Source organism: Chrysoperla carnea, chromosome X, assembly GCF_905475395.1.
Source record: "Chrysoperla carnea chromosome X, inChrCarn1.1, whole genome shotgun sequence".
Classification (NCBI taxonomy): domain Eukaryota; kingdom Metazoa; phylum Arthropoda; class Insecta; order Neuroptera; family Chrysopidae; genus Chrysoperla; species Chrysoperla carnea.
The window spans coordinates 21,469,578-21,488,133 of NC_058342.1; the positions used below are offsets into that span (position 1 = coordinate 21,469,578).

The window sequence follows — 18,556 nt, forward strand, 5'->3', positions numbered from 1 at the left end:
CATTTTGATTAACGTGTTTTATGAATGGTCCACCAAATGGAAGATCTGGAAAAAATATGGTAGATAAATAAAAACAAAAAATATATTTAAAAAATATGATTATCTAAATTTCATATTTATAATTTTATTTTGATTTACTTAATAATAAATAAGTAGAAAATTCTTAAATATTTTATATTTTCTTTTACTAATAAAAAATACTGAATACTTTGTATATATTTTTAAAATGTAGAAATTTCAATAATTTTTAACATTCATAACAAATAACTTTCCGACCACTTCTCTTTTAAAATTAAAAATATATAATCAACGCGTTCAAACTAACTCAAGTCTATTTTACCTAGCTCAGACACTCAGCATGGAAATTTATGGGATGAAATTTCTTATTCTTCCAACCGTCGACACAAAGTGGTAGGGAATGAAAGTACAAGCTTTCAAATAGGCTGTAGATCATCCCGATTCGAATATTTTTCTCTGAGATACAGATATTTAAAATTTGAAGATGTGATTTCTCAAAAACTGTGATTTTTTTTCGGTAAGTGTATTAATGAATATTACTTTATTACATAGCTTAAGGGTAAATTCGATGCCATTTTGATTAGATACTCCACCGATTCGCTGAGTTTCTTAACTAGCATGGTCAAGTTATTTTGAACGCGCTCAATAATAATAATTATAATTTACATTTTTATTATACTTTTCCTGTTTTATTAACCTATACAATATGCATCCATCCCTATTTTATTTTATAAAATTATTTTTTACTATATATAAATTCATCTTCACTTTGTCCAGTTTGTTCCATTTTTATTGAACAACCAGCTGCATACGATGATGCCATCACATCTGATAAAAAGAAAATAAACATATTACATATTTATATTTAAGGAAATTATGAATTTTTTTTAAATAAATGAATATTATTTAAGGTAGCACATCAGGTTACGTTAGGTTAGGTTAGAGTGGCTGTTCTGGGGTGGAACACACTAAGACCACAGGGTCCATTATGATACCGAAAGAGAGTTGGCCCATCTCTGACCACTACTTCATGAACCATTTGGAGCTGTTAAGGTAGTACCAGCATGAAATCACTTTTCGACAGATTTGGCCGAATTTTTTTTCTCGGGTTTATAATAGCTTTATTTATGAATTCCTAAAATTTCATAATTTTTGACCGTTTAGATCGCGAGATATTTAAAGACAAAGTTCGCGATTTTGAGGGTCATGTCCCATTTAAAGCATGTAAAATGTCCGGTCTCTCCAACTATTTTTTATGATATTATTATATATTGAAGAAAAAGTAGAAAAAAATGTTTATACAATACAATTCTAAAAAAAAAAATTAGAAATTAATTTTCACTTTCGAGATATTAATTTTGACGTAAATTGATCGAAATTGGGACGTTGGCATAATTATTTCCCATTTTAAACGGTCAAAATTTCTGAAACTTTGGGAATTAATAGTAAGCATTATTAAATTCTTAAATTTAATTTTTCGTTAAATTCTGTCGAAAAAAAAATTGTACCATTGCTTTAACATAGAAACTGCAAATACCATGCTGGAAATACCTTAAGGAACAATAAGTGTGCTTTGACTTTTGTCCAAGAAAGGCTAGCTCAACACTTTTCTGTAGAATATAATAAATAACATTTGGCGTAACATGTTCAAAATGACAGTTATTAGGTTCTTGATTATTCATTATTACTTTTTTCAAGGCTCTAAAACATATTTAATGAAACCGGTCAAGTGGTCGAGCTTGCTAAGGCGTCTTAGCTTGCTATGGTCAATGGCTGGGAGGTTGCTGGTTCGGACCTAGGCAGCGGCAGTGTGAACAAAAATAGTTAATGGGGTGGTAAATTGATCACACTGTCGTCGCTTGGGTAAGAACGAAGTAACCGACTCCATCCACATCATGAAAATGTAATTGTATATATTCGAATGTATTTGAAATAAATAAAGATTAAAAACATAATGATGTGGGTGGCCTCTGATAAATGTCTGATGAACGGAGGTAAAACCCCATCATCATATTTAATGAAACATTTATAATTTTCAACGCTTAAAACGAAACAACACAAAAACCTTTATCGGCGTTCAATAATTAATGCCAACCTTTATAAGCCAACCTTTATTTGAAAACGTCTGCGACCTTAAGTCCGTTGACATCAGCTGTTCTTAAACAGCTCAAAATCATTCATGGAGTAGTGGCCGATGATGGTTCAATCCTTGTCGGTATCTGAACGAATCCTTTGGTCTTAGTGTGTCAAGTAATAGTATGAAAATGTAGTACTATTTATGATACTTTTTTTTTGAATTAACAGTACAAACGGACCTATATTTGTTTTTGAAAATTGATGGAACACCTCCGACAATTGAGGGGGTCAGCAACTAAAATAAACCCCCTCAGACCGAAGTAATAATGAGGCCCCCTCAATTATCAGTGACGGTCCATCGATTTTCAAAAATAAACAGGTATAGACCCGTTTCTATTATTAATACAAATTCGAAAAAAATATAAATAGTACCAAAAAAGTACTACCTTTTCATACTATTATTATAAAACTACCCCCCTCCCCCAATCCTAGAGAAAAATTTATGTCAATTTCAAAATTTTTTTTCCTTATAATTAGAGAACGGATAAAGATACAGGGTCGAGTCTTGGCTCAAAATAGATCACATAAAAACATAAAAAAGTCTAAGAATTAAAAAATAAATACATACTCATTGCGTATATATAAGGTATTACACTATTAATTTCTACATTTCCAATTAATCCAACAAAAAATAATTCTTCCAGTACAGTTGCATCAAAGGCACGCAAAGGCGGTAATCGTAATAGCAATCTGAAAAAAAAATGTACATTAACAATTACTTTTTTAATGATTATATCAAAATTCTTCCTGGTAAGGGAGTCATTTGGCTCACTTTATGGGCGCAAATCGAAAAAGCACAAGTTCGTCTTATCCTTATAAAGACAGTTTGTTCAATAAACCGCTACATTAATTCAAATTGACAAACTGCCGGGATTTGAATCCATAACCTCCCAATTTCAACCAACCTCACACTAAAACTTGACTGGTCCTACCGTGGTGAGTCATTTGGGGCCGAACAAATTAAAATACTAAAAAAAATAGAAAGCTTACCTAGGAAATTTATCAATATTGTCAGGTGATTTTGTTTGTACATAACTGCGTAAACCACGAAATGATTTATCTTGTAATTTCTCCAAAAAGCATCGTTGTGTTGAATCCGATAATTCTGTTTGAAATAAGGCTAATGATTTTAAATATGCATATTCATGATCATCAACTTCTAACGTGTTCATCGATTGTACATAATCTTGTATCTTACATATGTGATCAGTCACTTGTTTTATTTTTACTTTATCTTGCGATACCGTTGAATGTAATTGTGTCATTAGCGATGATAATATTGATGATAATGATAATATCGAAGCACATTGTGATAAACCCAATACAAATAATTCCGTCCAACAATTTCGTAATAATGTGATTTGTGTATCCGAGTTTAATGTTTTTAATGCTGCAAAATTCGGGTTAGTTAAGAAAGTTTACACATTTATCGAAGAAATGAAATACAGTCAAAATCGGCATCACTTAAAACGACGAATTGTCAATGAACAAAATGGATTCAAATATAATTGAGTTGATCAAAATTTATATTTTTGACAAAAATGGAAAAATTGCATATCAGTTTTATAACAAATCTGTTTTTATACCCTGTATGTATGTAATATATATCAAGGTATATTAAGTTTAGTCTCAAGTTTGTAACGCTTAAAAATATTGATGCTACGAACAAAATTTTGGTATAGGTGTTCATAAAATCACCTGATTAATCCATTTCTCAAAAACGAAAATAGATATCAAGCTGAAATTTTTATAGCGTGCTCAGGACGTAAAAAGCGAGGCTAAGTTCGAAAATGAGCAACATAGGTCAATTGGGTCTTGGGTCCATAAGATCCATCTTGTAAACCGTTAGAGATAGAACAAAAGTTTAAATGTAAAAATAAGTTCCTTATAAAAAAATAAACAACTTATGTTAGAAACATTTTTTCGTAAACGTCACTGTTTATCAGCGAGGACGCAAATTAGAACATAACTTCGGTGTCCATTTTCTCCAAAACTTTTCGTTCTCTCGACTTTTGATATCTCAGCTTATTTTATGACGACCGAGCTTTCATTTTTCCTTGGAAAAGGATTATTTTAGAGAAAAAGTCACAACCCCTCCTTTCCATTATTATAATAATTTAATTTAATTGTAAATAGAAATTCGTAAAATTGTGAGAGAACTCATTGTTTATAAGGTTCAAAGTAAAGTGAATACGTAACAGATATTGTTCGTTATAGAAGACTAATTTTCAAAATGGTGGGTCACTATAACCGTTATGTCGTTTTGTCCGATATTGTTTTAAACGCTATATATGTTTATATATACGTTTAAATTTTGATTCAGTTTGTACTTTGACAATTTGTTGTTGTAAGTTATGTCGTTACAATCCTTTACGACTGTATATAGTTTTTTAATTTTTTATAAATGACTAGCTTGCTTACCAGGAAGATTTTTTGCCCAATGTATAGAAAGGAACAATAGACGAGAACCACTCTCACATATATAATGGGCATTTAAGTAAGCAGGCATTGGGGCAGGTGTTTGTAAATTAAATGATACATGTTGATCGGTAAATATTGGTCCATCAATATTTGATTCAATTTCAGAAGGCACTTGCGGTAAATTATTGTTTGTATATCCCTGAACACGGGCCATTGATTCTAACGCTTTTGATATTATATTCTTTCGAGTTATTGTATCAGCAGTTTCCCATTGAACTTCGCTATCCATCGATGCATCATCTTCCACAGCAACGCGACTTGGAGATACATTATAAGGCATATCACGAGGTATGGTACCTGAAAAAATTGTTAAAAATGTAATTTTTTACACAACATTGGATCAAAGCGTACCTAGAAGAAGCAAATACGGCGTTAAAACAATTTGGAAACCTATGAAAATATCGGAAGCTAGAGGTTTATGTAAGAAACAAAGGTTATAACTGATCGAAAGAGACATTTTTGGTGACCTTAAATTTATTCTAACTTTATAAACTGTGACAAACTGAGTATAATCACAGCTAGGCAATTCGACTGTACTCGTCTGAAACTTACTGAGCTTAAGTGAGAAGAGTGGTGGGACTCTTGACAGGACTCTGTCGATTGAACTATCACCTTCATAACATGGGGATCTCTAATGATCCCACTTGTAGAGCCTGTATGAACGATGACGAAACCTCCATAGATGTCGTTTGCACATACAGAAATCTACAGGGTGTTAGATTCAAAATGGATTCGATACCTTGGATTCGTCAATCCTGAGAGAGATCCCGACGGAGAAGCTGTGAGCTTTCTGCGTGGCGTCTGGCCTCGACAAAATCTTTTAGTCTCGTCTTCGTGTGACAAGTCGTTCTCAAGGAGGGTACAGAGAACTCTAGGTCTAGGTGCTAAGGACCCACTTGCGGTACCCCTCTTTTGTTTTATTATTATTATTATTCATTTCTGTATCGTTTAACATGGCTGGTAATACTATTCAAGCCTGTTTATTTTTTTATGACATATTGGTTTTTTTGCGTCCTATCTAATCCCTTTTGCAGTGTTAGTATTTTATTAGCGACAATTGTTTTCAATATATGTATTATAGGATTAAATTTTGATATTTTTCAATAAATTAAAAATATATAAAATAAATAATATTAGTGTAGGCGTTAGCCCACGTCACGTTTGCAGTCTTATGTCCTCTAAATTTTGTTTCGGGGCTTTGTTCAGATCACAGCCGTTTGAGTCACTATAATTAAAAACAGAGACCAAAGAAATTTTAAATTTTAAAAATATGATTATATGTTAATAAAAATACACTTTATTTAACAGGACATTAGAAGCCAATTTCACCATGAAGTTGTTTCTTTATTAAAAAAAATTAATTGGATCATGTGATTAATGTATTTTTTTTAAATTTAGATCTATGACAAAGCTCTGCGATTTAAATTTTGGGGACATATAACTGCTCACGTAACATAGACTAGCGTTTAGACTAAATTCGACAAAAAAAAAAAAAAACAAAAATTAAAAACAAAAAGCATACCTAATGCATTCAAATTGAACGCTGAAAACATAACACTGGGAACATTTTCCAATCCTAAATCTTTTCTAATGAATATTTTGTTTAATGAATTTTGTGAAAATGGCATTGACAGTGCGTTCTTATTACTCTGATATTCTCTTTTATCGGGCATAGGTTTTCGTTCATGTTGAACAGCTATAAACAAACAAAACGGCAAATTAAACAAAACAATAAATAAATAAATAAACAGAAAATAAACAATCAAAAATTAAAAATCAAATGGGTTCTACTTCGTAGCACCCCCTTCCCCCAGCAATAAATAAAATGGCCGCAAAAATTTACTTAAATTTCAGTAGTGTTAGCTGTCATCAGCATCTCTACTTTCACTCCTCCTCCCCATATCCCCTTGCGTAGGAGTTGCAGTTTTGTTATGTACACATTTGGGTGATATATTAAAAACAATCTTTGACGCTGGTTGTATATTTTGTCAATATTTGAAATTAATCGATGCACAACTTTTTAAGTTTTTGAAGCACATTCCGATAACGTCACGAAGTTTTCCGTCAACAACTCACTTTTTATTTTACTCTCCTGCATCTTCTAGGCAAGAATTTAGTTAATTCCATGGCATAATTTTTCATTCGTGAAACTCCTGTACTACCTACTGTATCAAAATAATCAACCTTTCTAATATAATTAAGAAAACGAGTGGAAATAAATAATTGACTGATTAATAAATTATTGAAATACCCATTACCCTTTATAGGCAATGTAGAATATCAGTACTTGTACTAATTTTTATAAATTACATAAGTTTTAAAAACATCTACATAGGATCGGTCGCCATTTTGATATTTGAATCACTCTTCGTACTATTTTTTATAAATTTCCTTTATTTTTGTATTTTTTAAATCTAAATGCTTTGAACTTAATTTTTAAACAAATTAATGTTTCTCCGCTGATTGATTCGTTTAATATTAACGGATAGGTTTAGTATGAAATTAAAATTAAATGATTTTCTATTTGAAGCTACCTAGAAATTAGAGCCCTTATGGGAAAACAATGATATTTAAACCCTAGTAGTATCTACAGATTCTTGTAAATTACTTGAATTATTTTAGACATTTATACAACCATTAACGTAGAAAACGTTAAATAAATGTAAAAAATGATTTATATTGCGCATGTTCCTATTATCCAACATACGACTCCAGTTGTAAATAGGCTTTAAAGCTGAACTTACTTTGATACAAAGTTGTTTCATTCGAGCGACAGGCGATTTTAAAGTAACCATTTACAAAAAAAAAAATTTTATAAATTTAAAACGAAGGACATATTACTAAAAGGTAGGTAGCTCTGATGTCACCGTGTGTTATCTACCGGATCTTTACAACGCTCTATTACATATAGCTTAGCCCAAAATAAATCGATTTAGCTAAACATGCACCAGTAAAAATTGCTCCATTTTGGCGGTATACGCTCTTAAAGTTGCAATTTTGAAATAGCCTATTCTTTCATAACTTTCATAAATGCGATTTTGATAAAATTTGGTGTGGTGACACTATTTTTCATACAAAACAACTCAAGTCAACCTTATATATAATATCAATTCGTGGGCGTAAATTTAGTATGGAATTTAGATGAAGTTAACTGTTTAATAGTCGTCCTATTAGCTCAGTTGGTATAGGCGTAACCAATTCCGTCTGCGGTATGCTTAGGGTAGCGGGTTCGATTAATTAAATAAATATTTATGATGAGCTGGTGTAGTGCATGGTATATGCATGAAGGAGGTGCACTCAGCCTCTGTGATTGAGCAGCTGATAAGTGGAATTATCAGCGTAAAGGTGGTAAAACACATATATGGTATCACAATGGGCTCTATAGCCTAAGTGTGTCCTTCGTGGACAGCCAATATAACTTGATTTAGCCTAACTGTTTACTACAAAAAAAGGTGCATAAGCATCGATTATTCTCATAGTTTACTCAAAATTTGCAATTTTAATCTTTGGTAGCAGCAAAATTGAGACAAAAATTAAAATTCGAAAAATTATTAACAGACCTGTCAGACCTTTCAAGACTCACTATATTGTTATTATAATAATACTAGCATTTTAGAAATAATAAAAATATACTCACAATCACTACGCATTCCACAGGCTAAACATTTTTGCAAACGACAATATTGACATCTATTACGATGGTGTTTAGTCACTTCACAATTTTTCGATCCACGACATTGGTATCCTAATTGTTTTCGAATAGATCGTTTAAAAAAACCCTTACAACCTTCACAACTGATTGCCCCATAATGTCGTCCACTTGCTCTGTCACCACAAACCACACATAATTCAACAACAATTAATGAATGTGTATTCCCTGAGCTACGGGATTTTTCATTTAACATTTCCACCTTTATTGGTGTATTCATAATTATAAACCTAAAAACATATAATGTTTTTTTAAAAATTAGTTCAACTTCAAAATCAATTAACCATAAATTAAAATTACCTACCTGACGTTTTAACACTTAAAATTTTTTTTAAAATAAATACAAACTAATTGAGTATCACAAAACATAAATCGTTAACATTTTCTTAAAATCATATTTTTAATTAAGTTTTTCATATTTTAAAATAAATAAAAGATATATAAAATATAACAAGCAGTGTCTTTACATTCCTTGATTTTTACATGTTAAACAATTATGTGAAAGGTCAACATTTAATTTCCCCTAAAATTTACACAAGAAATATCCCTGCTTATCTTCATATTCTTCAACTTAAGGTCTACTCTACATATATGAATAGTAAGATTGTACGCCATTTTGATGCAAACGCCAAATAGAATGTTCTCAAATACTATTTTTAAATTAAGGTAATTTTTTTTAAATAATTTATCTATTACATCATTGTTACACGAAAATTAACATACTTGATGAAATAAAATTGATATTTTTTTCAAATATCAATTATACATATACTATAATATACAGAATGTTCGATTTACATCTAGGCATATAAAAATCCACGAGTATGACAGAGTACATTCGTTAAGCAATGCATCTAAGTAAGAGGTATTATAGGTGTTATATTGCAAAAGTGACTTATATCGTGGCTTATCTGCTGTAGTTCATCTATTCAACTAAGAAACTCCCACTCTCCAAGCGTCTTACAACCATCTCAACACATATGGAAGCTTCAACACATGTATATAATATCACCCATTTAGATGCATTGCTTAACGCATGTATTCTGTCATACTCATGATATTCATATACCTAGATGTAAATCGAACATTCTGTATAATATACCATAATACATAGAATTACCGTCATGTGATCAGCGGTATAAAATTTAAAATGTTAAATTTTGAATATTTTATTGACATCTATCGTCTGTGATTCGTTTGTGACTAATTAATTAAAAAGAAATTAATGGTTTTAATTATGAGCTTGTGATTACCAAACATTATTTATAATTGATCGGAGATAGACTTTCAGATACTCAATCGACAGGAAATCTTGGGGTCGTAAGTACTATTATAATATTAATATTGTTGAAAATAAAAATATTTGAATCGAAAATAAATTTAATTTAGTCTCGTCTTGATCGCATAAAACAACTCCCAACTTCCTGTGAGGAATGGGATTTTAAATAATGTTTTTCTATTCATAAACTCAAAATTAAATCAGAAATTACTTAAGGGCTTATCAGTTTCAAATGAAAATAAAGTTTTCGCAAATTGTGAAATCAATAAAAAGTGATATTTATTATGATTACAGCTGTAGCAAACCATACGTAACGCATACTGAGTAACGGATTCGGGTACTCCATCTAATACCGAGTATTGAACTTCAATTACTTAGCCGCTCATTAACCCCGACCCAAATCATTAGATCCCGAAAGATCTAAACGGAAGCCATTTATTGATGCCAAAAACGTTAAAAAAAACTATCAATTTACTGAGATGTAAGGAAAAAAAAATTGTATTTTTGAAAATATTTTATTAAATGATAATTTTACCAAGATAATACACTCTATGACTAAAAGTTTATATCGGAAAGAATTTCTCTACAGTAAGAGCCATGGAGGTTAAAAAGAAGGAGAACGATGGCTGTAGGAAATAGTGTCCCAGAAATACGGACAAAATAAGTGAGGCGCTGCGATCGCTAAGTTATCTCAATAAAAGCGGGCTATTGTTAAATTTGTACATTATGCAAGTAATTTCCTCTACTTATACTCATAAACAGCTAACTTCGCAGATACTACTTACCGATGAATTTTCAGGGACAGGCGCGCTAATGCTTTAGCGCGTAGCGATCGTTCTCCTTCTCTCTAACATCCATGATAAGAGCACTGTACTGTGTTCGCAGTGCATAACGGAACGCACCATTCTGTTAACAAATATGATAAAAATGGTGTACATATTTATATCCCACGTTTTGAAAAATATACGAATTAAGTATTTAAATAAAAGTTATTTTTCTTTTTCAATTTGTTATTCATATATATTAACAGATTATGAGACTTAGTTTAGTTTAAAAACAAGTATATTAAGTTTTTTTGAAAAAATAAGAGTCATGCATGTATTTAGTTTTATGGTTAAGTTTGGAGTGTTTGTGAATGTAAAAATAAAGTTAAACTAGAAAGAGTTTATCTACAAAATAAATTTTACATAGTGAAAATGTTATTAAATTTATGAATTAAATTGGATTCTTTACTGTCTAAATTTCATATAATATCTAAAAAGTAGAATGGATCCTGTTAATTTAAACCAACCCAATCAACAGTCACTTTTTGGTAAATTTCTTTTTCAAGACTTTATTTATCAATTTTAATTCGGAGTGTCCATTGCCAACCGCAACTGATATCCTTTCATATAACTAAAATAAAACCCATGTCTATAATTTCAGACACGGATATCCGTGATTATACAATTAGAGTCACGGATTGAGAATTTTCTCTCGCGTGGTCTCATCGTGGGTCGAGTTAGCATAGGTCTGAGGATTTTTTGGTCTTTGCGTTCACCTTGTGTTGACATCCATTCTGTGATCCTTAAAGGCACGGATATCCGTAGCGGGTGGCAATAGAAGCACTTTTTTTTTTATAATTATTTGTTTTTAATATTTTTTTCGTATTTATTTTCACTACAGATTTAAATACCAATGATGGTGAATTTTATAATGATATTGATAAAAAAATGGACATACAAAAATTACATTCAGGGTTATTAATTAAAGATGAAGGCAATGAGTCAGATACTGAGGACAATGAAATTTATTCAAATATTGATGAAATCGAAAATTATTCAAATGGTGATGAAATGATGGATATTGATGATCAATATATAAATAAAAATGAGAAAACAGTAAACCTAAAAAAACATATCAATGACATTAAAATTGAAAAACTACATTCCGAATTAATTATCAAAGATGAAGACAATGATGAATTAATGGAAGAAACTAGTGATGAAATTGGAGAACAAGATGCGTGTTCAAGCGACGATGACAAAAATTATTCAGATAACGATGAAATTTCAGAAGAATCATCAGATAATGATGAATTTTATGGCGGAAAACAATACACTGGACAAAAACCTTACGCATGTGATATTTGTGATAAAAAATTTCGATTTAAAAGCTTTTTAAAAAGACATAAATTAATCAAGCATGAATTAATTGATATCGTTAAAAAATATTTTTCATGTGATATTTGTGACAATAAATTTACTACAGAATTCGATTTAGGTAGACATCTGAAACGTTACACTGACGAAGAAAGATATCCGTGTAATATTTGTAATAAAACATTTCACAAAGACGAAGATTTATTTTTACATGGCAAACGATTTCATTCAATTGAATTAGAATTATATGTATGTGATGTTTGTGATAAAAAATTTCCTAAAAAGAGCAGTTTAAGTCGGCATAAAGAAATTCATACTGAAGAAAAACGATTTTCCTGTGATGTTTGTGATAGAAAGTTTACTTATGTTTCTAATTTATCTCAACATAAACGAATACACACCGGAGAGAAACCATATTCATGTGATGTCTGTGATAAGAAATTTAGTGGTCGAAATAAACTGAAAAGACATAAGCAAACTCATAGCGAAGAGAGACCGTGTTCATGTGATGTTTGTGGTAAGAAATTTCGGAACAACAGCGGTTTAAACCATCATAAATTAATCCATACTGATGTGAAACCATTTTCTTGTGATAATTGCGATAAAAAATATATTACATCTAGCGCTTTAAAAACTCATAAACTAACTCATTCGGGAAAGAAACCATTTTCGTGTGATGAATGTAATAAAAAATTTCTTACAGCGGATTATTTAAACAAACATATACAAATTCATCGTGAAAAACGTTATTCATGTGATATTTGTAGTCAAAAATTTACCGAAAAAGGTACTTTAAAGAGGCATCAATTAACTCATACTAAAGAAAAACGATATTCATGTGATATTTGTAATAAGAAATTTGCTCTTAAATGGACTTTAAATACTCATATATATACACATATCGGTGAAAAATTACATTCATGTGATATTTGTAATAAAAAGTTTTCCCAAAAAACCGGTTTAATATCACATAAAAAAAGACATAGTGGTAAAAAACCATTTTCATGTGAAACATGTAAGAATAGATTTGTTGATAGAAGTAGTTTAGTTCGACATCAACGGATTCATACTGGAGAAAAACCATTTTCATGTGAAATTTGTGATAAAAAATTTACTTACAAACATAATTTGACTGAACATAAACGACTCCATAGTAAGAAACAACAATTTTCATGTAGTGCTTGTGATAAAACATTTATCAAGAAAATCAATTTCATCAAACATAAACGAAATCATTATGGAAAATCACCATTTTCATGTGATGATTGTGATAAAATATTCACGGATGAAAATCTTTTAAAGAATCATAAACATGCAAATATAATTGTTGTAATGAAACATTTCGTCTTATAGTTTCATCGAATTTTCGAGGATAAAGGAAAATCGTATTCCGCATGGCTAGAATGGAATTCTCGACCCTTGTTGAAAATGGCTATAATTTTTTGTATCTTCTAGTTAAAGACGCCTTAGACCGGCTCAGTGGTCGAGCGGTCTAATTCGTTAGTCTTTGACTGTTTGGCTACTGACTGGGAGGTTGCGGATTCGAATCCAGGCAGTGACAGTGTGAGAAATTACATCACACTGTCGTCGCTTGGATAAGAACGAAGTAGCCGGCTCCACTCACATCATGACAATTTAATTGCATATTGAATGTAGTTTAAAATAAAATAAATAAAGATTTAAAAAAATAATTTTGTGGGTGGCCTCTGTTATAGACTGTTATTTGAAAAAACGGAGGTTAAACCCACTTATTATTATTTAGAGTATTATTTCTAATGGAGGAGTATATGTGTGTATTAATTGTATTGCATTTGACTATAGTAAGCAGTAAAAAAACTTGGTCGTAATTGTATAGCTTTATATACCACTAGTTCGAGTTACATCTAGGCATATAACTATCACAAGTATAACAGAGTACATGCGTTAAGCAATGCATCTAAGTAAAAGGTATTATAGGTGTTATATAAAATTGCAAGTGATTTGTATTATGGCTAATCTGTTGTAGCTCATCTATTCAACTAAGAAACTCCAAGCGTCTTACAACTATATCAACGCATATCGAAGCTTCAACACATGTATATAATACCTCTCACTTAGATGCATTGCTTAACGCATGTATTTTGTCATACTCGTGATATTTATATGCCTAGATGTCAATCGAACTCGTGCTGGAAAAGAACTACCTTAATAAAAATCAAATTGAAACTGGATTTTCCTATTAAAAAAGTTATTTATATATTTAAGATTCAAATGATTTTAAAAGGAAAGTTCTTCAAAACCTTGGTTACTCATTTTTCTCCGATGGAATCTCCGTATCATTCCTCCAAAAGATAAAAGACGCTCTACAGATACGAGACTTGGTATATTGTTGATTGTTGGAAATGAATTCAAACATGTTAGAGACGTTTTGTTACTTTGCAGAGTTTTCAGATCAGATATGCAAGTAATATTGTTGTCAGTAGGAGAAGAGTCTGAATCTGCTAAAACTATGTAATATGATTCATCTCTGTTTTCATCGTTTGAATGTCTAATTTTTCTAGTTGGGATAAGTTCTTCTACATCTTCTCTATGTTTTTTCGGAATCCATTTCATTAAAAAAAAAAGTAGGTGAGACACTAATGCTAATATTGAATCACTTGACGCTGGCTGTAATTGTAAACATTTTTTGAAGCGCTTGTTTATATTGGCTTCAATAATATCTATCAAAACCCTACAATATTTCAAATTTTTAAGTTCTGGCATTAACCATCTATAATACGTATCCTCATCACTATCCAAACTTTGTATGGCTTCTACCTGAGACTTTAAAAGGTTAACTTATTTCAAAAAATCCCAGTTCATTGTCTTTGAAAATCGCTTATTTTAGATTTTTTATTGCTTCATTCAAGTTCTCCTTCACAGCCAAGAGATCTATAATCGAATTATAACAGGAATTTCTTCGAGTTGCACAAAGGATGGTTGATGGTTTTCTTGTGGTATCGCGTTTCACACGCTTTGGAGCATAAATTCCGAAATGCGTGGCACTAAGAATAATTTTGTTATCGGATTTGTTTTATATCTGTACTGACAACAAATGCAACGTATGTGTCGCCCATCTTTCGTGACATGGAAGTAAACATTCATCCGTTTCATTTTCAAAAAAAAAAAGCTTTGGGAAAGTCTTCTTCGAACAAAATTCTTCCAACGCGTCGTTTTCGCGGTTTATTATGCTACTCGTTCTCAAGTTAATTTTCTTTTCTCTTCAGTTTTGTTATTTTTGTATTCTCTTTGTTTGAATCATGTACACAAGTATGTAGTATTTCTTTATATAAGAACACTACGTGCAAAAGTATCGCCTAGATTCCGTATAGGTCTGTTGTAATATTTTTCAAGGACTAACGATTGGTTAGACCATCCTGTAGCTCGCCTAATTGTGTCTATATCACTCCCCCCCCCCCCGAGCATTTGCTTTCGATATGGTGGCTTTCTTAGCACTATACGCGCTAAACTGGTTCTTGCCGATTTCAGCTTTCATGAGGAACGACTTTATCCAATACCGAAGTGGCTGAGCGCCTATGGCTCTATGTGGTTTGATCGTCGAAATGAAAAGAGTTTTACAGCTTCCTCTAAACTCCTTGGTCGATTTAAGGTACTGAATAAGAGATCTAGATACACATACATTTCGATTCTCGTCGAAGAACGACAGAAATAAGTCAGGTTGATAACTTCCTGGTTTTGATGTTTTGATTAAATCTGGGATTTTGATATTAATTACTGAGTCGGTTATTTTGATGTTGTCCGTAGTGATTAGTGCCATAGTTGGTAATCGCTGTGCTGTTGCAAGGATCATGACGGTTGCTGTTTTTTGTGTCAATTCTTTAAATTTTTTGCGTCTGGAATGGATTTTACGTATTGGAGGACGACGTCAATATTCCAGGTTGTTGTGTATTTTGCCCTACTAGGCGTTTCTTAAAAATACCACGCATGAAGCGTGTCAATAACTTTCTTTCTGAATGATCTTGTTGCGTAATAAGGCCTACGGCTGCTCTGTCGGAATTTAGTGTGCCCTACTTGTATCCCTGTATTGTAGATATTATAATTTTTTATTGACAAGTTCGCTGCCACTAGGGAAAGAGTCTTTGCTAGTGGTGTGTCTTGGACCTACAAGAGGACATAAATATTTGTTTATTAGGTTTTAAAACAATATGTGATTCTCTGAGCAACGTGTGGAGTAAAGGAAGTCATGGCCTATGTTGCTTTGATTATGACTTTTTGCTAAAAATATATTATGTGGCGCCTATGCTCCTTTATTTATGAATTTTGTCGATAGTCATTAAAAATTTTACCTGGAGTTACATCACATTGATTGTTTTCTTGGGATGCAATGTTTGATTTTTTTCTGTACAAGTATGGCAATCATGCTAACTAGATATTGTAAAATATAAAAATATTATGCTGGGCTTGCCACACTTATTAATTTCGCTTTTCCTGTGGAACCGAGGAATGTAAAGGAAACATTGATGAGTTGAGTTTGAAGGAAATAAATAACTAATGAACGTTAGTGGATCTACGAAAGGGCGATACCGCAATTAAATCAAAATGAGTATTTCAGGGTAAGCGTAACGAAAATTAAACGTTACAAAATATGCGGCGCGTTTGGTGGCTAAGGGATCTAGTCAAAAATATGGAATAGGCTATGACTTATTCACCAGTTGTTCGATATAATTCCAAGAGATTCTTCACGGCTTACGTAGCTAAAGATGGGCTAAAAATTAATCAAATTGATGTGGTTACAGATTTGTTCACATGGAGATTTGAATGAAGGTATATACAGAATGCCCACGGTGACCGTCCATTGGAAGTTTCCGGAGAACCAGGCATAACAGAAATCTGAAAATTGGTATTCCACCATAATTGCGTGGGATATATCCGTCTAAAATATTTTCAGATTTGTGACACTTCTGGTTATACCGAAAGTTGACCCAAAAATCGTTATTTCAAATGGAATGCCCTATTTATTTTTACATAATTCGCTTAAGCCAATAATTCTGAGTATCTTTTGTAATAAAGTGACCCCCTCTAATCTAAGGTTTTTCGAGGTAAACGATATTTATCGGAAATTTTGACGTGTGGAAAAAGGCTGTAACTTCCATTCTGAATTAGGTAGAACGTTCATACTCGGCTTATTAAAGGGCTTAAAAGTGCTGCCACATGTACGAACCACGTATCAAGTTCCTCTTTGAAATATCTGAAATATCATTTTCATTCAACAAGTGTTAAATTGTGCCAAAAATCATTTTTTTTAAAATAGGACCACCATTCTTTAGTTCTTGAATGAGCTTGGTTGGAACCTTTTATCTAATTTAGTTTGAAAGTTAAAGCCTTTTTCAACACTTCTATTTGCTGCAAAATTTCTAATAAATATCGTTTATCTCGAAAACCTTCACGATTAAGGGGAGTCATTTTATTATAAAAGATACTCAGAATTATTGACTTAAGCGAGTTATGTAAAAATAAACAGAGCATTCCATTTGAAATAACGATTTTAGGATCAACTTCCTTTATAACTGGAAGTGTCAGAAATCGGAAAACATTTTAGGTGGATTTATCCCAAGCAGTTATGGTGGACAACCAATTTTCAGATTTCTGTTATGTTCTGGTTCAACCAACAAAGGCTTGTCCAACAAAGAATTGGAAAATATTTTGGAAAATTGGCAAGATTGCAGCGAAGATGAGTTTGAATACGACGGAGACTCTGACTTCGAAATGGAAATGATCGACGATGAATTAGTAGTCAATAAGTCTTGCGATAATGATTCAACCAACAAAGAATTGGAAAGTATTTTGGAAAATTGGCAAGATTGCAGCGAAGATGAGTTTGAATACGACGGAGACTCTGACTTCGAAATGGAAATGATCGACGATGAATTAGTAGTCAATAAGTCTTGCGATAATGATGAATTGATCGATGCTGAGGAAGGTCCGGGGTGTTCTGGAGAAGCGCCAAATACACTTGGTGATCAAAACGTTGAAAAGAAAATTATAATGAAAAATCTAAAAATGAAGTACCAAAAGGCATTTTGGAAAAAAAATAATTTGTCCCCCAATGCGGAAGATATAGAGTTTAGAGGAAGTGAAAAATTATACGAAGAAATTCTAAATTTGTCGATACCATATTCTTTTTTTTAATTTTTTTGTGATTTTTAGCCTTCAATAGCTTCTCAGAATTAATTTCGTCACGAAATTCTTTCTTCTTAAATCTGGGATCCAGAATTGTTTATTCTGCATAAAGGAAATTTTTTTCGAAACCATTTAAACGTTTATTCATTTCGAAGTGTAATAACTTTAGTAAATTATCAACCATTCCCAAAGTGTATTTGTTTTCAATTCTCATCTTAGCATCCAATAACACTAGATAAACTGACATTTGTTTCTGAGCGTATTTCAACAGTAACATTGTAAAAAACTTTTACTGTAAGTAGTGCTTCCTCAATCACAATCCAGTCGTCCGTAGATAAAGATAAGTTATTATTCGTCAGGGTAAGGGTTGCAATAATTGAATTTTTCACTTGATACACTTGGTCCAGCATTTCAAATGTCGAGTTCCATCGAGTAGGTACATCTTGTTTCAATTTCAGTAAAAGCAGTTCCATCTGCTTTTGTATTTCATGAAGTTTTTCTGAAGCTTTAATAATTCTCTTGAAATATTCAACAATGCTTTGGGCTTTTTTTGAATTAAACTGGAAATTTGTGTTATTGATGATTGTATAATCAGATTCAATAAATGAGCAAAACAACCGATCGAGCGACAGC

The 18,556-nt window shown here is 31.7% G+C and overlaps 2 protein-coding genes across 3 annotated transcripts; one reads left to right on the top strand and one right to left on the bottom strand.

Moving 5' to 3' along the window:
- Positions 1–223: 223 nt before the first annotated feature.
- Positions 224–8,779, bottom strand: LOC123302209 (nuclear receptor subfamily 2 group C member 1-A-like). Of its 2 annotated transcripts, XM_044885050.1 has the most exons (7): positions 8,649–8,779; positions 8,273–8,574; positions 6,158–6,331; positions 4,576–4,932; positions 3,145–3,544; positions 2,723–2,844; positions 224–846 (listed from the first exon to the last, which is right to left on the bottom strand). In XM_044885050.1, the coding sequence occupies exons 2-7, from the start codon at positions 8,562–8,564 to the stop codon at positions 755–757; spliced, it is 1,437 nt and encodes a 478-aa protein (XP_044740985.1). In that variant the 5' UTR covers positions 8,565–8,574; positions 8,649–8,779; the 3' UTR covers positions 224–754. The 2 variants fall into 2 exon arrangements, with proteins under 2 accessions (XP_044740985.1, XP_044740986.1); XM_044885051.1 differs by lacking the exon at positions 6,158–6,331.
- Positions 8,780–10,220: 1,441 nt separating this feature from the next.
- LOC123303003 (zinc finger protein 154-like) lies at positions 10,221–17,960 on the top strand. The gene is made up of 6 exons (XM_044886097.1): positions 10,221–10,251; positions 11,289–11,450; positions 11,571–11,740; positions 11,807–12,668; positions 17,343–17,808; positions 17,951–17,960. The coding sequence occupies exons 1-6, from the start codon at positions 10,221–10,223 to the stop codon at positions 17,958–17,960; spliced, it is 1,701 nt and encodes a 566-aa protein (XP_044742032.1).
- The last annotated feature ends 596 nt before the right edge of the window (positions 17,961–18,556 follow it).